The sequence below is a fragment of the Barbus barbus genome, assembly GCF_936440315.1.
Source record: "Barbus barbus genome assembly, chromosome: 48".
NCBI classification, from domain to species: Eukaryota; Metazoa; Chordata; class Actinopteri; order Cypriniformes; family Cyprinidae; genus Barbus; species Barbus barbus.
The window spans coordinates 21,822,090-21,844,852 of NC_136726.1; the positions used below are offsets into that span (position 1 = coordinate 21,822,090).

The 22,763-nt window shown below is 39.0% G+C and overlaps 2 protein-coding genes across 3 annotated transcripts in view; both read right to left on the reverse strand.

Annotated features, from left to right (window-relative positions):
- Positions 1 to 22,763, reverse strand: part of avpr1aa (arginine vasopressin receptor 1Aa) — a 552,460-nt gene that overhangs the window by 43,157 nt on the left and 486,540 nt on the right. The window lies entirely within an intron of this gene.
- The window catches only part of pparab (peroxisome proliferator-activated receptor alpha b), a 52,735-nt gene continuing 37,095 nt past the window's right edge, over positions 7,124 to 22,763 (reverse strand). Inside the window, exons 5-8 of one of the 2 annotated variants that reach the window (XM_079412634.1) lie at positions 15,888 to 16,087; positions 11,750 to 11,959; positions 11,383 to 11,626; positions 7,124 to 10,588 (exon numbers count right to left, since the gene is read on the reverse strand). In XM_079412634.1, coding sequence (XP_079268760.1) covers positions 10,344 to 10,588; positions 11,383 to 11,626; positions 11,750 to 11,959; positions 15,888 to 16,087 — 899 coding nt within the window. In that variant the 3' untranslated portion in view covers positions 7,124 to 10,343. The remainder of the gene's footprint in view (positions 10,589 to 11,382; positions 11,627 to 11,749; positions 11,960 to 15,887; positions 16,088 to 22,763) is intronic. The other variant, XM_079412633.1, reaches the window with a different exon arrangement.

Below are 22,763 nucleotides of genomic sequence, written 5' to 3' on the forward strand. Positions count from 1 at the left end.
TTGATTAATATGAATATTTTAATTAAAAACATATCCCTGCATATTTAATCTTTTAAATAACAGCAGAGTGCATAAGTAAGATGTTTAATGGAGTGTCTTAAGCTCATCAAGGCTGTATTTATTTGATCAAAAATAGGAGATGGTCCTCACTGCGGCGCACAAGGCCCAGGGGGTGTGATTGGATCTAGATCCAACTCCTCCCACCTTACATATACCTAAACCTACCTGTCTCCACCCCCTGATCCCTAAACCCACCCATCCGCACCCTTAAATCTACCCGTCTCCACCCCCTGATCCCTAAACCCACCCATCCGCACCCCTAAATCTACCCGTCTCCACCCCCTGATCCCTAAACCCACCCATCCGCACCCCTAAACCTACCCATCTCCACCCCCTGATCCCTAAACCCACCCATCCGCACCCCTAAATCTACCCGTCTCCACCCCCTGATCCCTAAACCCACCCATCCGCACCCCTAAACCTACCCGTCTCCACCCCCTGATCCCTAAACCCACCCATCCGCACCCCTAAACCTACCCGTCTCCACCCCCTGATCCCTAAACCCACCCATCCGCACCCCTAAATCTACCCGTCTCCACCCCCTGATCCCTAAACCCACCCATCCGCACCCCTAAATCTACCCGTCTCCACCCCCTGATCCCTAAACCCACCCATCCGCACCCCTAAACCTACCCGTCTCCACCCCCTGATCCCTAAACCCACCCATCCGCACCCCTAAACCTACCCGTCTCCACCCCCTGATCCCTAAACCCACCCATCCGCACCCCTAAACCTACCCGTCTCCACCCCCTGATCCCTAAACCCACCCATCCGCACCCCTAAACCTACCCGTCTCCACCCCCTGATCCCTAAACCCACCCATCCGCACCCCTAAATCTACCCATCTCCACCCCCTGATCCCTAAACCCACCCATCCGCACCCCTAAACCTACCCGTCTCCACCCCCTGATCCCTAAACCCACCCATCCGCACCCCTAAACCTACCCGTCTCCACCCCCTGATCCCTAAACCCACCCATCCGCACCCCTAAACCTACCCGTCTCCACCCCCTGATCCCTAAACCCACCCATCCGCACCCCTAAATCTACCCATCTCCACCCCCTAGATGTGGATCCAAGGGGCTACTGAGAAATACAGAAAAAACACTAATATTGTGAAATATTATTGCAATTTCTAATATTGGTTTCCTACTTTGATATACTTTAAAATATAATTTATTTCTGATGCAGCGCTGAATTTCCATCAGTCATTACTCCAGTCTTCAGTGTCACATGATCCTTCAGAAATCATATGCTGATTTATTATCAATGTTGAAACTGTTGTGCTGCTTAATATTTTTTTGGAATTTTTTTCTTTATTTCTTTGATGAATAAAATGTTAAAAAGAACAGCATTTATTCAAAATAGAAACCTTTAGAAGTCTTTAAGATAACTTTTTTTCCATTTAACATATCCTTACTGAATAAAAGTATACATTTTCTTAAAAAAAAAATTGACTGACCCCAAACTTTTGAATAGTAGTGTATATTGTAATTCAAAATTTCTATTTAGTATAAACACTGTTCTTTTTAACTTTTTATTTATCAAAGAATCCTGAAAAGAGTATCACAGGTCCCAAAAAATATTAAGCAGCACAACTGTTTCCAACACTGATAATAAATCAGCATACGAAAATAACCTTGCTGGGTACAAAGAGATGACATTATTTTACTCACCCTTCAACCATCGATCATTAAAAGTAGGGATGCATGATATTATCGGAATGTTATCGGAATCGGGCAATATGTAGAAATATGGATAATATGTGACCCTGGACCACAAAAGCAGTCATAAGTAGCACAGGTATATTTGTAGCAATAACCCATTGTATGGGTCAAAATGATGCAAAATTTATTTTATGCCAAAAATCATTAGGATATTAAGTACAGATCATGTTCCATGAAGATATAATGTATATTTCCTACTGCAAATATATTAAAACTTAATTTTTAATTAGTAATATGCATTGCTAAGAACTTAATTTGGACAACTTTAAAAGCGATTTTTTTTTGCACCTACAGATTCCAGATTTTCAAATAGTTGTATCTCAGCCAAATATTGACCTATCCTAACAATCCATACATCAATGGAAAGATTATTTATTCAGTTCTCATGAAATCTCAATAAAAAAAAAACTGACCCTTATGACTGGTTTTGTGGTCCAAGGTCACATATGTAGAAATTACAGTAGAGATACATACCGTATACCAATATATGAATTTTTGGCCAACTCGCCCAGCCCTAGAGGAAAATATGATAATTTTTCTTTTCTTTTTGAGGAAGCATTTTAACTTAATATACAATTTTTGAAACTTTTCAACAGGAGGATGTTTGTAGTTCCAGCCCGCTCCCTGGCTTCTGACAGCTGGAAAAGTTCAGTTCTCTGCTGGTGGAGATTGGTCTGACTGAAGACAAGTTGAGCCTAACAACAGAACAGAGGAACAGGCTCATCGATGAGAGACTCCTCAACCTGCAGTCGACTAAATTGCCATCTGCTACTGTGCTGAAGACCATGTTAATCTCTTCAAAAGAGCTACCTCTAGCTCCATGCCAACCGTCCGTTCTCCCTTCACCTGACTTCCCACAGATGGAGTTTGAACACATTTCAAGCAAAGCAGGGACCAAGGTTTTAAAAGGAAGGACAGACACTGCGATTCCAGTTCCAAAGGTTCTGCTGCTAAAGGAGTCTGTGCCAATATCCTACTTACTACTGCCGGTCAGAGTATCTTGTGTGACCGAAAGAAAAACGCCAGTCACTTCCATCATAATCAAACCTCTAGCTAAAATCGCTTCATCTGCCACTCGAGTGATCCCAGCTTCTTCCACCAACACAACACCAGTGACGATGTCCACCAGCCGAACTGACACATCACAGAGTATTGACAGCCCTTCAGCCTGGGCCAGGGCTACACTGTATAAACAGAAACATACAGGCAATCTTACAAATGTTGGAGCCAAGAAGTCACATGTACAAAAATTGCCTGTTTGTACACTATGCAGCCAACCAACTCAGGGACATAAAAAATACAAGAAGAAGACTTTTTGCCCTGTGAAAATGATGTCGACCTCAAAAGGACTAGCAGAGTCTACACCAGTTATGAACATTTTACCTCAGTTGTAGACTCACGGCAGTAAACTTAGTGTTCTTTTAAAAAAAGGAAATATTTGAAAGTTTTACATTGTTTACACTGAACATCGTTTTTTTATTGAATACTGTATTTATATTCTTATTTGATATGTTCCATTTTATGTAACTACATAGTGATCTGTTGCATCAGAATCAGAATGAGCTTTATTGCCAGGTATGTTTGCACATACGAGGAATTTGTTTTAGTGACAGTAGCTCCACAGTGCGACAGAATGACAGCAACAGGACAGGACACAGATAATAAAAAAAATTAAAAATAATAATAATAATGTACAAATATATAAAAATGGACAATGTGCCAAATAGCACAAACACAATATACAAAATGGACAATTCAGTATGTACAGGTATGTTAGGTGCAAATTTGAAATGTAAGAAGCATGTGTGTAAAATAAAAAGTATGATAGTGTTGTGCGTTTCATGTTTATTGTTAAGAGTTAAATATTGAGGCATTCAATATATAGGGCATTGATATAAGCTAAGTTAGCGATGTCTTTCAAATGATAAAAAAATATATTTCTGTAATAACAAATGACTGTGATTGGTCCACACAGACCAGCTCTGAGAAAAATAACTTGTGCCATGTGACAGTAAGAACTTTGAATTTCTGATGAACTATTTATAACTGTGCTGAGTGCTTATTTAACTGTTAAACGCGTCATGAAATGAGAAACCCTAATTCACTTGATCTTTTGACATATAAGTGGTCACTGTACTAAAAAAAAAAACATCCTGTGAGTTTCAGAACTCAAAACTTTCTCTTTAGTCTAAAAATAGCTTATATTGAATCCAGTCTGCCAAAACGACAGCTTATGGAATGTTCTACTCTATGATGTAATAGTGTGGATAAGCACCGCCTCCGCAGAAGATGATCAACACCTGCTTCTACAGCACTGCCTGTTTAGCCCCGCCCACCGATTCCACCCTCAATACCACGACTGAGGTGAGACCCTTGAGCAAGGCACTGAACCCCCAACTTCTCCTCTGGCGCCACAGCAATATGGCTGCCCACTGCTCCGGGTGTGTGTGCACTTTGGTTGGGTTAAATGAACAGCACTAATTCTGAGTATGCGTCACCATATTTGGACACACGTCACGTCACTCACTCATTCACTCACAATCTATTCAAACAGTGTTCTGATGAGGGGGGTTAAAACATTAACATTTAATCATTTAGCAGACACTTTTATCCAAAGCGACTTACAAATGAGGAGAACAATAGAAGCAATCAGACCAATGAGAGAGCAACAGTATACAAGTGCTGTGACAAGTCTCAGTTAGTCTAGCACAGGACAGAAAATAGCTTATTACCTCTAAATTGTTTTTTGATGTAAAAATATTGATAACATTATAAGTGGACCTCAGAAAACATAAAAAACAAAGGCAGTTCATGACCCTTTAAAAAGTAATGCAGAAAAAGACAAACTAAAACATTTTAGTAAACAACTATTTTAGATGATTGAATAGATTCTAAATAGTATGATCTACGAAGAAAGAATTTGTACTAAACAGTATAAAATATACAATGCATGTATATTTTGGACTGTACACCACTGGATGGTGCTACACAACCAGTCTACTTTTGTTAAATATTAGGTAAAGTTTGGGAAATTAGAATTCGGTTGGTGTCTTTTTCCAAATTACTTGGACTTTGTATATTAAAGACACATTTCTGCATTTGAGTTTTACAAAGATGTCTTTTATTTTGAGACAGGACTAGATATACAGTACATTTGTCAAACATTTAAGCCAAAGTACAGCAAAAACACCACCACTGAGGCCTTTTTGCAGCAGTATATTAATAATCAGCTAGTAATAAGTCACAGATCTGTATCAGCTAGCTTCTTAAAATCAGGCATTTATTAGAAATGATGCTGTCAGAGGCAGAACAGTACTTGACTTTACTGTAACCTGAGCTACAGGGACTAACGGGGAAGACCGAAACAATTCCCTGATACCGCATTGTTAAAATCCCTTCTAAATAAAACACCAAGCACTCTAGTTAGAAAAGCAAAGCTGCTAACAATCAATTTCATTTTAATCAGAAAAAAAGGGAAAAAATAATAATTTGGGAACATTGTGAACTTGACCAAGGATTATAATGACATTTGATTTGAAACATTACAGATTTTTACTCTAAAGTGAATTTCATTCATCCACGCCATAACACTTCATACAGTTTCTTACAATTTGGATCTAAGGCACCAGAAGAGACAAATCAGAATAGCATACTACTTACTGCATACTGCAGAAATAGTTTGCATATGACCACTACATTTGCAATATACACCAGCACACTGCATTTCCAGTGTGACTACAGTAGGATTCAGGATGTAGTAAGCTACTGTTTCATTCCGAACTCAAGTGTACTAACAAGTGAACGAGGCGGAGGAATTCAGTAAAAAGTACACATTTAAACGTCAAACCACATTAATATAAGCATATGAACTTAATAGTTGGAAACACAAAACAAGAATGTAAATTGCAGCATGCAAATATATTTACTAATTTCTGAAAATAACAGTATGAAGCAGGGAGTGTATTTTACAACGGCGATGGATAGACAAAATCTGGCTGATTTTACAAACCATTTGGCTTGACTTGCGTCACAGGCATTTGTCGATGATCGATATCATCAGTACCTCTATTCTTTACCTGAGACCTCATGGAGCACAGTACAGTAAGCAGGTGAGGCTCCCAAACACCCCGAGACGAGATGGCGATCAAAAATGATCGTAATGTGATTGGTCGACATGGATCAGTGCAGCGTTTCCAACACCCTGATTTATGGCAAAAGTATGGAAGCTTGTTTCCGCCACGAAAAAAAAAAAAGATAATTGCAATTTTTTATCTCATAATTTTGACTTTTTTTTTTTTCTTCCTTCTCTGTTTACATCTCGCAATTCTGACTTTTTGTCTCAGAATTCTGAGTATATACTGTATCTTGCAAAAGTTGAAGACCAAAGGTTGGTCTCTGTAAATGAATGAATGATATAAAAGTATTTAACCAATATTTTGAAATCTGAAATTGCTATAAAGTCAAAGACATATGTCTAACTATGTTATGTTCCAAATTTGAAGTTATCACAAAAATCAAGGTTTTAAGCATCATATCGAAAATAGCCACCGGGTGACACTCAAATACGTCACTTTACTTTTTGATGCAGTTTTGTTTATGAAATATTGTAGTAAATGTTGCCCTCTAAAAGGATTTAAGGTACTGTTTACATGTGAACGCAATGTCTGATTTCAAAACGTTCACTGGATGAATTTTGAGTGTTTAAGTTTTAAATGAGATTTTTTTCATTTAGGATTATTACAGATATATGTAATGGGGGGGGGGGGGGGGGGGGGTGTCAGTAAAAAAAAAAAAAACCGTGCTAAGTGTTGTGTTTTTATCCCATGACAGAAACAAGCTTCAATAAAAATGATCACTTATGTCATAGTCAAGAGGAAACAGTCGGGATGAAGTAAAAATGGACGATTCACCATTAGTAAAACTCATACAACTTAATGAAATCTTCAGGATTATAAACCACTCTATTTATCTTTCCAATCAGGGTGGAAATGTGCAGGTCCTCACGCTGAATTAAAAAGGAATGTGGAATTTATGACATTAATTCCCATGCAAATGTCGTTCCATGACAAATCTTCCCCATATTTACATTGCACTTCATAAAACGTTCATTTCATAACATCTGCTATATATATATTAATAAAGATACCTTTGTTTTAGTATAAAAAGACTACATTTCAATCAACAATTTCATAATCTCGGTAGTGCATAATACCTATGCATACAATGTCTTAGCCGTTAAAAAGCATTTATCAAAAAAAATCAAACAATGTCTTGATCAAGCGTCCGCTATTTACAGGGCTACAAATCTTCAGCATTTCCAGTTACAAACATAACCTTACAGTTTAAGTGCATCCCTTTGTAGGAAACTGGGTTCACGGGTACAGCTGGATGCGTCGTATAAATGTGACACAGGATGTTCAGGTTGACAACAATTTGCAGCAACAATACGACCTAAAGTTATTTGTTTTGAATAAGATGTATGCCATTTTTTTGGTGACTGATGATGAGCAGCTTTCAATTTTATGCAAATGAGATGCGACATGCTGTGGAACGAATAGCAGCCAAGAGACTCGATGACCTCCAGCAGTTTAATCTCTGTCTGTGTGAACGCATTTTTAAAACGAATCACTTGCTTTATTGAAATCCAAGATGCATTTTCCAAGTACTTACTATAAATCATTACACTTTTTCTCTCATGTAAAAAGTCGTTTTTTTTTAAGTGAAAATAGACAATAATAAGTTATTGCTAGAAACTCTTCACAACTTCGGAACAGTAAAGCATGGAAAACTAAACATTCACATACACACTAAATTAACTGAAGGTGTTGTTTTACAGAGCCCCTAACGGGACATGGTGATGGAAAAAAATTAGATGGGATGACAAATTCCTTTGCCTTCTCTCGCAAAAATTTGGCGATCCCCCGAGTCGCTTTGCGTTCACTTGGAAAACATTCACAAAACGTTTGCATTCATTCATAAAAGTATTGTTTTACCTTGAGAAACTTTGCGGTCACTCACAAAACATCTGCATCCCCCCGGAGGAACTTTGCGTTCACTTGCAAAACATTTGCATAAAACATTTACGTTCACTCACAAAACATTTGCGTTCTCTCGGGAAACTTTGCAGTCGCTCTTAAGTCATTCGCAAAAGTATTGTGTCCCCCCAAAAAACTTTGCGTTCACTTGCAAAAATATAGTGTTGCCCCAAGAGACTTTGCCTTCACCCGCAAAACATTTGCATACTCTCGCAAAAGTACTGCGTTCCCCAGAGAAACTTTGCATTTGTTCACAAAACATTTGCGTTCCCTAAAAAAGTATTGCATTCACTCTCTAAAATTTCCGTTAACTTGTAAAACATTTGCGTTCTCACTAAATATTTGCATTTCCCTTTGCAATAAACACAATATTTTAGCAAGCATACTCAAATGTTTTTTGAAGTTGAAGTTTCTTGGGGCAACGCAATACTTTAGCGAGCAAACGCAAATGTTTTGTGAACAAATGCAAAGTTTTTTGGAGCAATGCAATATTTTTAAGAGCGATCACAAAGGGTTTGTGTTGGAACGCAATATTTTTGTGAGCCAACATAAATGTTTCGCGAGTGAACGCAACATTTAGTGGTGGAACGCAAAAGTATTGTAATCAGACTTAAAATTTCTCAGGTTAACAACTATGGATTAACAAACAAACTTTCTTTCCTATCCCATGTTATATAGCATCGCCATGTCCCTTTAGGGGCTCCATATTATTTCAATTTGTAGCTTAATTTTAGAATGGCTCTTTACACAATCTCAAAATTAATCTTACACAATCTAATCCATCAAACTCCACTTTATGTACTATTACACTCTTAAGGCCGGTTCACAGACTATGTTTTTGTGTTAAAAACGTGAGACAGTGCAGTAGAATGAAGAACAAAACCCGAAAGGTCTCAAGATATGTTTTGAAAAACTGAACTTGTTTTAACACGAGTGCAGCCTCATGAGAGAGTCGTCGTAAAACATGCGAGTGCAGTGGTCAAACATGTCTGTCTAGCGCATGTTTACATAGAAAAATAACGGAAAAGCATCACAGTATAATGAAAAAATGCATTCGGTGTGAACGGCCCCTTATGCAACAAATTTTTAATGTAGAAAACTGCACATAGAGCTTACTTTTACAAAAGGCGGTATGACACAGACATATTTTAATTAGCTTCTGTTTCTGGTTTATATAGGGAAGTAAAAAACAATGAGATGTTTTTCACTGCGACGTCGAGACTAGGCACTGTGGTTCTGAGAAAACCTCAAGAGCGACAGACTGCTGGAGGGACAGACAGACAAACGGTGTGAAACTTTTCCTTCAGACAGGAAGGAAATTAAAGCAAGCTATGCTTTGCATCTGCCGCATGTGAGCAGCAGCAACGCTGCAGTGCAAATGCAACTCACTGAATGTTTCCTTTAAAAACGGCCATATATTATAAAATGGTTATCAGAAATGGGCTCTTTGAGAACTGGTATTGTCAGTAAACCAAATTTACATGAGGAAGAACATGCAAACGCTACACAGAATGAAGCTCAAACCTCAAGATTTAACTTGCATCAAGCCCAACAGACACCTGTGTTCAAACAACAGGAGTGTGGTTCACTCAAATATTGAATGTTGCTTCAAAAAAGCCAACATTCCAAAATTGTAACAGTGCATTTTCACTGTATTTTTCATGCAGTGTCACGCTTGCGGTATAAATGCTGTAACAGGCCTCACTTGTCGCTTCTTTAGCCCTTTAAACAGTAGATTACTGTAAAACTGCACAACCTGGAGCACTTGTGCCCTGTCAGAAGGCATTGGTCGTGAGGTATTGATCTGCTTTGTATTTGAGCACTCCATTTTATAACTCGAAATCTGCAGTTACGGACTGAGACTGTAATATTGGGAGTGAGCCGATAAAACTCTAAATAACTCACAATAACGAGAAAAGGAAACCACTAAACATTCACAAATGTTGAAATATGACAGCTGGAAACTGATTAAGAATTCTGTGTCGTATTTATGTTTTCCCAGGTTAACATAAAACAAAATAATTCTGCAAAATCCCTGTAGCTTTACAAAACGGCCAGTTTCACTAGTTATGGCAGATCTACGTGGAAATCACTTGGGTGAAAACTGCGTTTAAAGCGTTTAAAGTTACCGTGTCAATATAAAAAAAAACATATTGCTGTATGAATAAGTTGTATTTTAGGGTTTCTATTCACAGTATCTGGCCCAAGGGCCCAGCAAGCATTTATAAAATATCCAAAAATCCTAAAACCCCAGGATGCATTTTAATTGGCATTGTCTTGTTTTTTTCTCTTTAAACCAATAACCGCAGAAAGCATTCTTTAACTCAATGGTAATGAAGAGCCCTGATGTTCCTGGGGTTTTCATCCAGAAATCCCCAAAATAGTGGTTCACATGACGCCCCTTAAAAACAGATCACAGTGTAGCTGTGGAGGGGACTTGTTTAAAGGGCCCCTGAGAGAAACGGCCCTCTCCGAGCATGTGGTCTTCTAGAAATCACCCAGAAGAATGAGCCAAAAGCGACTCAGTACATGTCTCTGTAAATCTCCTGCAGTAAGGGATGCAGCGAAGTGTCTTCTGTCTTTTTGATTTCCTGCACTAAATGAGCGTGCTCCGTCACCAGCTGCCGCAGGTCCACTAGTTTCTGCAGGAGTTTAGGGAAGAGGAATCCGTTGTCGGGATGGTTGCTCTTGAGGTGCAGATGAAGCACGTTTACGATGTTCTCCTGCATTCGCTCGATGTGCGGGACATTCACCAGGCCTGGCCGATCTGGAAGACAAGACAGGGAAGAGCATGAGTCTAAAAAAATAAAAATCACTGGCATGCAAAAGCTGATCTATTCTTGTTAATACTTGTCTATTGGAATTAAAAAAAAATAAAAATCACAGATTCCATCTTGTTCCATGTTGCGCTTTTTAAGCCAATATTAAATTATTATTGCAAAAAGTAAAACATTTAAATAATAAAATAAAAATGTAATCATACATATGAGATTATATTTTTATTTTTAAATGCATAAATAATATAAATTAATTAATTTCTTGAAAAAAAAATCTATCTATCTATCTATCTATCTATCCATCTATCTATCTATCTATCTATCTATCTATCTATCTATCTATCTATAAATAAATATAATATGAAAACAAATGAATTAAATATGATATATATCACAACTGAAAAGCATGAAAAAAAACCATTATCAATATTTTCATTTTTAAATATATAAATGATAATAATAATAATCATATATTCACAATTATATAATAGAATAAGCATCTAAAAATAAAAATATAATGAAAAAATATATATTAGTAAAACTATCTATTTATATATGTATAAATAATACATAAATAAATAATTAATTATATATATATATATATATATATATATATATATATATATATATATATATATATATATATATATATATATATATAATAGAAATATCTTATTATATTAATAATAATAATGTTTATAATAGTATAATATTATTATTATTTAATAATATAATGTAATCCAATATACACATTTTATTTTACTAAAATATAAAACCAATATACCTCCACAGCAGATGATGGCAGCGACAAACAGTGCGAGGTCACTATCGTCCAGTTCGAGGGAGTTAAACTTCATTGCAAACTGAAACTTAGGCTCCATCATTTCACTGAACGGCCGCCGCAAGCTCTTCAGGAACTCTCTGGTGATGAAGCCACTGCCGTACGCGACCAGCAGACCATCTTTATTCATGTATGATGCCAACATGGCAAAGAGCGCCTCATGGACGCCGTACTTTAATAATGTCACCTGTCGGAGAAAACAGGCGGCATATAATAAAGATGTTTATGCAATATGTGCATATCTGAAGATTTTCACTTTCATGAAGCCTAAAGTGTTTACAGGACGTGGTGCTCGTTTTTTGGCACTAACCTGGTCATTTAAGTCCAGGTTGGAGAAGCCAGGCACGGACTTGGCGAATTCAGTCAGTTCGGTCACCGTCTCGACCGAAGTGCACTGACAGCAGTGGAATATTCGAACCTCCGCATCTTTATTCAGCAGAGCCCCAGAAGAGCCCACCATCTTGGCCACAAGAGTCTGTTCGGCCAACTGCAGCGTCTCCATGTCGTGGATGACAAAAGGCTACAACACAACGAGAATAAAGCATGAAGATCAAATTAAGAATAAACCACTGTATAGTGGTCAATAGGTTTTTCAATGGCAGATGACAAAATCTAGAGTAAAGGGTGACAGGTGGGACAAAAAATAAATAAATTCAATACAATTAAAACTTTTTTTAATTAAAACAATTAAATTAATGAAGACAAGCCCTTAGACAGTTCTCCCAACATCCTATTTCAATAATCTGAAAAAAAAAAAAATCAAATCAAATAAAGTATATATATATTTATGTGTGTGTGTGTGCATACACTCACCTAAAGGATTATTAGGAACACCATACTAATACTGTGTTTGACCCCCTTTCGCCTTCAGAACTGCCTTAATTCTACGTGGCATTGATTCAACAAGGTGCTGAAAGCATTCTTTAGAAATGTTGGCCCATATTGATAGGATAGCATCTTGCAGTTGATGGAGATTTGTGGGATGCACATCCAGGGCACGAAGCTCCCGTTCCACCACATCCCAAAGATGCTCTATTGGGTTGAGATCTGGTGACTGTGGGGGCCATTTTAGTACAGTGAACTCATTGTCATGTTCAAGAAACCAATTTGAAAGGATTCGAGCTTTGTGACATGGTGCATTATCCTGCTGGAAGTAGCCATCAGAGGATGGGTACATGGTGGTCATAAAGGGATGGACGTGGTCAGAAACAATGCTCAGGTAGGCCGTGGCATTTAAACGATGCCCAATTGGCACTAAGGGGCCTAAAGTGTGCCAAGAAAACATCCCCCACACCATTACACCACCACCACCAGCCTGCACAGTGGTAACAAGGCATGATGGATCCATGTTCTCATTCTGTTTACGCCAAATTCTGACTCTACCATCTGAATGTCTCAACAGAAATCGAGACTCATCAGACCAGGCAACATTTTTCCAGTCTTCAACCGTCCAATTTTGGTGAGCTTGTGCAAATTGTAGCCTCTTTTTCCTATTTGTAGTGGAGATGAGTGGTACCCGGTGGGGTCTTCTGCTGTTGTAGCCCATCCGCCTCAAGGTTGTGCGTGTTGTGGCTTCACAAATGCTTTGCTGCATACCTCGGTTGTAACGAGTGGTTATTTCAGTCAAAGTTGCTCTTCTATCAGCTTGAATCAGTCGGGCCATTCTCCTCTGACCTCTAGCATCAACAAGGCATTTTCGCCCACAGGACTGCCGCATACTGGATGTTTTTCCCTTTTCACACCATTCTTTGTAAACCCTAGAAATGGTTGTGCGTGAAAATCCCAGTAACTGAGCAGATTGTGAAATACTCAGACCGGCCCGTCTGGCACCAACAACCATGCCACGCTCAAAATTGCTTAAATCACCTTTCTTTCCCATTCTGACATTCAGTTTGGAGTTCAGGAGATTGTCTTGACCAGGACCACACCCCTAAATGCATTGAAGCAACTGCCATGGGATTGGTTGATTAGATAATTGCATTAATGAGAAATTGAACAGGTGTTCCTAATAATCCTTTAGGTGAGTGTAAATATATATTACACACAATATAGATAAGTAAAATAATATAAAGTAAGAATAAATATTAAATAAAATAAATATTAATTACTAGTAATAATAATAATTGTTATTATTATTCTTATGTGTATATGCATATGTCACAGCTCCAGCTCCCTGTTTCAATACTTTCTCGAACTTGTCAAGACCATTAAATGGTTCAAAAGGACGATACAATATAAAAACCTCAACCTGAAACCGTTCAGATGACGGCATTTGTTTCAAACAGGACTAAAACTCGAAACGCTCCCCGCCTCCGTAAGAGAGGTCAACACGACACCCCGAGAGGCTGGTTTTCAGGCCGTGAGAGAACAAGCATACTGTGAAAGATGAAAGCCTCATCTTAATTCAGCTGCTCTCACTCCCAACAGCTGGGCCGTGTCCTGCGGAGCCCAGGCCGAAGAGCACAGCCAACAATCGAGCTAGTGTTACAGACGCGTGAGGGGAAACACGTCTGAGGTGGAAGCCATCCGTACCGACACTCATCCACACCCAAACTCCAAACCCCCGTCCCATGAGCCCTGTGTCATATCAAGCTTCTTTAATAAAGAGTGCTGCTTTATCGATGGGCTTTGTGCTTTATAAGAAGGTGTAGAGCAACATGAACATGGTGGAGAAAATGGAAAAGCGTAATCTGATGGTGTTTAGTAGTATCAGATTACATGTAAAATAGATTACATAATCAGATTCCAAAAATGAAGTACTTGTAATTAAATTGCATTTCAAAATACTTGTAATCAGACTACAGTTACTTATGATGTATTACATAATTACATATTTACATATTTCTTTTTTTTATCTTTTAAATTTCCTTTCGAAAATAGCCTACTGTTTATATTCATTAAGAAAGTCTTCCAGTTTTTGTAGACATTCACACAAAGACCAGTCAGTTTTAAGAAGTGTTTTCTCAACATTTGAACACTGCACCAACTACTGATTAATTTATTTTTATTTGAATTATCACTCAGTGGTTATTTAACCATGTATTCCTGTCTCCAGAAGGCTTTATTCTTCCAAACACATTAAAAAGCACAAATTAACGTTATTTCTTTACACTTTACATGTTGCACACATTTGCATGTTCACGGTTCTCTGATGCTGGTTAATGGTGACATGGCATACAGGTAAACAAATAAAATATTTCATCTTTTTTAGTAAGCGCTTTATTTTGATTATTAAAATATTTATTAAAATTATTTATTTTCATTTTAAATGTTTCTGATTTCATTAATTATTAGCTTTTCATTGAACTCACAAACCCCCTGCAGTTCATTTTAGTGCTGTCAAACAATTAATTGCGATTAATCTCATCCAAAACAAACGTTTTTGCTTAGATAATATATGTGTACTGTATATATTAATTATGTATATATAAATACACACACATGCATGTTTATATTGTGACGAGTCGGCTGCCTCCCCCCTGTCCATCATCACCACCCCGTCCCTTATTCGCCGCCCTTCACCAGGCTCCCGACGGGAGTGGGTGTGTGAGAGAGGAGGGGCGCTGAAACAGCCAGGGCTGGCGGCGTGTGATGAGGCGCACCTGACGTGAATAGAGCCTCATCACCGCCGCCGTTTAAACGCCGAGCGCGCCTCTCCTCGAGAGACCGGTCTCTTCCCCGTGCATGCACGCTGGTGTCCTCGTGGGTCCAGGAAAGGGAGCGTAGAGGGAACTACCCGCCGCCGCCAGAGACGCGAGCGGCCGGACCCGCAGTCCGGCCGACACCGCAGCCGCGATACGGCCGTCGGGCGAGGACGCCGGGCCGTGGAATCCCGTCGAGCACCCGGGGATCAAGGAGTTGGACGAAGCCGCCACAGAACCCGCCGTCACCCGCGCCCCGGGACCTCCAGACGGGAGCGCGTGCGGCCGCCGGACTCCGCCCCTTACCTGGACCCTTCCCTCCTGAACACTGCCTTCCTTCACGAGCCCCGCAGCACAACGAGGACACCAGATCCCTGTTTATTTTGGACACTTTTCCCCCTTTGGACACTTTATTTTAATGTTTTGTTTAATAAAAACCTCTCCGAGGCTTGACGCCACGCCCACTGTGTCTGTCGTTGGCTCCTCCCGCCACAATATTTAAGAAAAATTTTATGTTTATATATTAAATATTAATATCAAAAGTAATTTTCAAAATAAAATTGATCAAAACAAACTGATCTTGGCTTGACGTGCTGCCTGAAAACTTAAAAGAGATTCAAAATGTTCTAGATTCAAAATGCCGCTAAGGTGTTCTGAGTGGTTGCTAGGGCTTTACTAAGGTGTTCTTGGTTGTAGCTAGGGTGTTGCTAATTTGTTGCAAGTATGTTGCTACAATTATACACAACATAGATCCAGACAAAGCCACATCAGCTCTAATACATGAAGCACATGGCTGGATGCTCTTACCGGCGTGCTTGTCTTGCCCGTTAGGATGGTCCGTGCTTTGGATTTGTTCATGCTGAAGTTCTTTAGGTAGGCCTCGTAGATCTGCTTGGCCAGGGTTTTCTGATTGGCCAGCTGCGGGTCCTCAACCTCTCGTTCCCCCGTTAGGATCTCCGCCTTCAACCTCAGCTTTTCCGACTGTGGCATTCGCCCAAAGCGGATGGCTGTTTGCAGGATACAAACAAGAACCTCAACTTAGAGAATACAACTAAACGAACATCCATCATGTAAGACTTATAATTACGTCTGCTCACCTAATAGTCGACAAAACATTAGTCAATGAGATGAGGCTTAAAGTGTCAGTTCACCCAAAAATGAAATGTCTGTCATTAATTACTCTCCCTCATGTCCTTCCAAACGCAATAGACATTTGTTCATCTTTGGAACACAAATTAAGACATTTTTGACGAAATCCGAGAGTTTTCTGACCCTCCATAGACAGCAACACAACTACCACGTTCATTCATGTTCAATCATGGTACTCTCGATAATGGTGGCAGATTGACCCGGAAGAGAAGAAATTGTTGAATAAAGTTGTTATTTGGGGGTTTTTTTGTGCACAAAAGTTTTCTTGTAGCTTTATAACATTACGGTTGAACCACTGATGTACTATTTTATCGAAGTCCTTACTATCTTTCTGGGCCTTGAACACTGTAGTTGCGTTGCTGTCTATGCAGGGTCAGAAAGCTCTCGGATTGAACATCTTGCAGGTTTGGAACGACATGAGGGTGAGTAATTAATGACAGAATTAAAATTTTTGGGTGAACTATCCTATTAAGACCTGGCTACACGTCACGTTTCGTGTTCTGTTTCGCCTTGTGCACAGCCGCATCCACGCAGCTTTCAAAATATACTCAACCGTGGATGAGCGTGGATAGATGAGTTTGGCACATGCACAGTACCATCTAGAAGACTCGTTCTGTCTCAACATTCACCTTACGCCTGCACTATTGTATGCGTGGTCACAAAAATTGGGTTGCACCAAACAGTGTGTGCGGATGTCCGCGGACACTTCTGATGACGAAAAATGCTTCAAGAGGACAGTCACGGAATGTGGAGGTATATTTTGGGCTTTAGTTGACTGAAATTTTATTAGTCGATGAGTCGCAGAAATAAAAAAAGGTCTGTGTTCGTGGCAGATCGTTAATGTCTGGTCTTTAAGGTAATTATATTGGGCAGGAAATCAAAACGCTCGCCTGTCATTCGTTGACCTAAAATATTGCTTATCATTTGATTGTGAAACATAAGCAGTAGCAGCTTTACACGGCTGCTTTTCACTCTAACGGTAATCTAGATAAATGTGCACTTTTAAACACATGTCCGAGTGTTTGTGCGCAGTGTGGAAGCTACTAGCGTGCTTACTGCAGGACATGAAGGTGCCAGCGCAAATACTGCCATTTTTTCCTGATAACAGCGGAAACAACTTAAAATACAACGTCATTTTTGCTCATACAGATAAGAGTTAATACATCATTCGAAACTGTAAAGGGTCTACTTTTATTTGTGTACACTCATAATAACAACAAAACGTGCTTTTGTAAAATAAAGAAAACAAAGGATGCTCTTTGTGCCACACACTTTCCGTTCCTTTTCCTTTCCTTATTTAAGTAATTAAATGCAATTAGTCGACTAATGGCTTAAATGAGCGACTACTAGTTGACTAGAAGAATATTAAGTCGGGGGCAGCTCTACTCATAATGCTGTGGCCGCTGTAGGAAGCTCTCTATAGACCCTTTTAGGGCCGATGTCACAATTACGTCACAGCGCTAGCTGGAGGCAAAACAAAGGGAAAACTGGAGGCGGCCAATTCAAACCAGAAGATTCGGCTACATAAGGAGCTTAAAATATCATCTTGGTGTGATGTTAGGTGCCAGAATCGACACTAAGCCTCAAATTTGAAATTTTATCGCATACCTGCTGCCACTGCCAGGCAAAAAAACAACGACAGATGTGGTTAAACGCTGTGATGTGGTTATGAAATAATGTCTGTGTGCATGTGTAGAACAACAAACTACCTCCACCTAAGCTCTGCCCACAGAAAAACTTCACAATGCTTACTAACAGAAAAAGGGTGTATATTTTGGAACAAAACCAATATCTGACTTGCCTCATGAAGTTTCTCCAGTGATATGCTGATCAAATTTGAAGTGATCATTTGTGGTTAGTTCTTTACAGCCTTCCAAGGGTTCAAATCACATAAAAGTGTGACTTACTTGGCATGAAATTCAACGTGCTTTTGTTCAATATCCCTATTGTTCATTTGATGCAAGTGTGGATAACATAAAAGCAGCTGTAAACCTTCACTCTGCGGATTCTCTTGCAAAACAACCACATGCACTGCTGATCACGGATGATTAATATTTGCTGAAATCCAAGGCCACTATTTACAGATTTTGTCAGATCAGGATGTCTGGTGCCTTAGAAACTTGCCCAGAGGAATTGAGTAACATGAGTTTCAATCTGGACCGTGTTCAAATGCAGTTTCATGGTGTCATTGAACAGAAAGGGCAGCAGTAGGTATTATGGTGTCGAACATTCTTTCAGCATTTCAGAAAATAGATTTATTTAAAACAAAAACACTTGTGAAGTGGAGACATCAAACTATTCAGAGAATGGAATTGAAAAAAAAAAAACGATTTATTTCGCTAATACAAAGAAACTTGGTATTTTTTTCCATTCCATTCTCTGAATAGTTTGATGTCTCCACTTCACAAGTGTTGCTGGTTTTGTTTTAAATAAATACTTTTGATTTGCAAAAAAAAAGGTTTATGCAACAGGATGAAGGGAGTGGTGAGGATTGCTAGTTTTAACTTTCACTGGGATGAGCAAGTCTGAAGCAGATGCCTATTCTACAGCAAGCATATGTGTTTATCTCATCTTACGATGTGTTTCACCCTGAAAGATAAACATCTTTAACATAGAAAAGAATGGAACAACCAATCTCTGTTTATTTAGTAACACAAGTCTCTTTTCCAACACAATTTATAGAGACTATTTCTATCAAAATGACCAAAGACACCATAAAGTTGCTAATTTTAGCAGCTAACCTACATCGCTTTGAGGAATGTTTTCAAGCGTCCACAGTTCAGATTACAGACTTCGACCATAGCGTGATTTCAGCACATGCCTTCGTCGGTCATAAAGCCTGTGTAAGACGAGTGATTCAGCAGGGCTGGACGTGTTAGCAGCCCTAATAAATGATGGCCTTTGACTCCAGACTGAAAACAATGAAGAGGTCATCACAGGAAGTCAATGCACTGACATCTCAAGGACAAAACAACCAAACACTCTCATATTAGCTCATTTAGTCAAAGATTATCCAGAACATTGCTGCAACATCAACCCATATATCCGCTGTTATATTTTCAGTGGAACATGACATGTACCTCTATATAGGTGTATCTATATATTCTCTGTCTCTGAATTGAGCTTTAATAAGCAAATAATGGTCATGTGTTGTCAAACTACAAACTTGACAAATCACCATAAAAGTAGCTCATACTACAAATGTACTATTTTTCAAGACATCTAACGCCAAACAGTTTTTGGGAGGAATGGACTGAAATTTAAATTTTGCAATTCCTCAAAAAGTTGTTCAGATGGACAGCATTTATTTTGGACCTTGCTACAACACTTTGGATGGTAATTTCTCATAGGAAGTCTGTAAAAATAAAACAAAACTCATGCATTCGAATGCATCAAAATTTCTGTTATTGCTTAGACAAATTATAAGTTCATATTAAATGTAATAACAGGAAATACCATTATTTATTTAAATATCCTATTTATAGTTTAAATGGCTTTCTAACTTGCTTTTTATCTCTCAAAATGTTATTTTAAAAATGTGTAAATTACATAAGCATACAATTATTTACATAAAGTAAACTTATGTCGTTGACTAAAACTAAAACACCATAAAAAAAAGTCACTACTTGAAACAAAATAAATGTTAATTGAAATAAAATAAAATGTACAATAACTTAAACTTATTTTATTTCAGCTATTTGTCAAAGCATCATTTCTCATTTTCATTTGAACTAAACATTACTAAAACTGAAATAAATGTAATAAAAATCTAGACAAAAAACTAATAGATATGACAAAAGCACAAAACAAAATGACTAAAAATGAAAGTGAAAACAGAAAATATAAAAATATAATTTAATTACAAATACCAATACAATTATAGTAGTATCTCAATGAAACTTAAATAACACTGTAACTGCAATAACACGGATTAGTTGTGCAAACCCTAATATAAAACATATATAGACAGGGGTGCATATAAGTTTTTCAGCCTGGTTCTCATATGAGAACCTGGAGATTCGGTTTGGTCCTCACACGGCCACATAATGGATTGTGACCCATAAAATATAACTATACATTTTTTTATAATAGTCATATTATTGCAATTTAGTTTTTCTATTTTAATTTTTTTTTTATATAAAATAATCAAGTGTGATTAATACCATTTTATTTTTAAATAAAAAGTTAGTATTGTTACGGAAGCAGACTTCACACAAAGGTTGTCAAAAATAGGTAAGGTTTATTACAGATGAGCAGTCGATGGAGATTGAATCGGTGAGTATAGAATGCAGAGACTTTTTGGATGACGAGATGAGTGAATCACTTGATTGTGTTGTCTTGACAGGAACTCGTGGATATCGAGAGAACGTGACAAGTCTTATCTGTGACAAGTATTACATACAAATACAATTATTTTATAGTAAACTTAAAAATAAAATGCTAATATTTTAGCATATATTATTATTATTATTTTAATTAAAATTTTCATCATTTTCAAACGTAAAATCAGCGAGCTTTTATTTTGGCGGGTTGCCAGCAAGTAAGTATATGCGCTTGCGGGTTTAGCGCCGCTGATTGAATCAGAATGAGCTTTATTGCCAGGTATGTTTGCATATACAAGGAATTTGTTTTAGTGACAGTAGCTCCACAGTGTGACAGAATGACAGCGACAGGACAGGATACAGATAATAAAAAAATTATGTACAAATATACAAAATGGACAATATGCAAAATAGCAGAAACACAATATACAAAATAGACAATTCAGTATGTACAGGTATGTTAGGTGCAAATTTGAAATGTAATAAGTATGTGTGTTAAATAAAAAATAAAAAGTATGATAGTGTTGTGTGTTTCATGTTTATTGTTAAGAGTTCAAATGTTCGTGAGATGGATTGCCTGAGGGAAGAAACTGTTCCTGTGTCTGGTCGTTCTGGTGCTCAGAGCTCTGTAGCGTCGACCAGACGGTAACAGTTCAAAGAGGAAGTGTCCTGGATGTGAGGGGTCCAGAGGGATTTTACCACCCCTTTTGCTCACTCTGGATGAGTACGGCTCTTGGAGAGTGGGGAGGGTTGTACCAATGATTCGCTCAGCAGTCCGGACTACCTTCTGTAGTCTTCTGAGGTCAGATTTGGTAGCTGAGCTGAACCAGACAGTTATTGAAGTGCAGAGGATGGATTCAGCGATGGCGAAGTAGAACTGTTTCAGTAAGTCCTGTGGCAGGTTGAACTTCCTCAGCTGGCGAAGGAAGTACAACCTGTGCTGGGCCTTTTTGACAATAGAATCAATGTGAATGTCCCCCTTCAGGTCCTGGGAGATGGTGCTGCCCAGGAATCTGAATGACTCCACTGAAGTCACAGTGCTGTTCATGATGGTGAGTGGGGGGAGAGCAGGGGGGTTTCTCCTGAAGTCCACGATCATATCCACTGTTTTGAGCATGTTGAGCTCCAGGTTGTTAAGACTGCACCAGACAGCCAGCTTCTTAACCTCCTGTCTGTAAGCAGACTCGTCATCATCCTGGATGAGGCCGATCAGTGTGGTGTCATCTGCAAACTTCAGGAGCTTGACAGAGGGGTCTTTAGATGTGCAGTCATTGGTGTAGAGGGACAAGAGCAGTGGGGAGAGAACGCAGCCCTGAGGAGTTCCAGTGCTGATCGTACGGGTGCTGGATGTGAATTTTCCCAGCCTCACTAGCTGCTGCCTGTCTGTCAGGAAGCTGTAGATCCACTGACAGACGGAGGTGGGGACGGAGAGCTGAGTTAGTTTGGGAAGGAGGAGGTTTGGAATGACAGATTAAAGGCCGAGCTGAAGTCCACAAACAGGATCCTCACAGTCCCTGGTCTGTCCAGTATGCAATGCAGTCCCATGTTGACTGCATCATCCACAGACCTGCTTGCTCTGTAGGCAAACTGCAGGGGGTCCAGTAAGGGTCCAGTAATGTCCTTCAGATAAGCCAAAACCAGTTTTTCAAATGACTTCATGACCACAGATGTTAGAGCCACAGGTCTGTAGTCGTTAAGTCCTGTTATCTTGGGTTTCTTTGGGACGGGGATGATGGTGGAGCGTTTGAAGCATGAGGGAACTTCACACAGCTCCAGTGATCTGTTGAAGATCTGTGTGAAGATGGGGACCAGCTGGTCAGCACAGGATTTCAGACAGGCTGGTGTCACACCGTCTCGGCCTGGTGCCTTCCTTCTCTTGTTCTTTTTGAAGACCTGGCGCACGTCATCTTCTCTTATCTGCAGTGCCAGTGTGGGGGAGAAGGGGGTTGCAGGAAGTGTGAATGGTGTTTTTTCAAACCTGCAGTAGAACTCATTCAGATCGTCTGCCAGTTGTTGATTCTCCACAGTGCTGGGGGATGGTGTCTTGTAATTGGTGATGCCTTTCAGACCTTTCCACACTGAAGCCATGTCACTGGAAGAGAATTGGATCCTTATCGGAATAATTCCTCTTTGCCACTCTGATCTCCTTTTCCAGTGTGTATTTGGCCTGTTTATACAAGACTTTGTCCCCATTCCTGTAAGCATCTTCTTT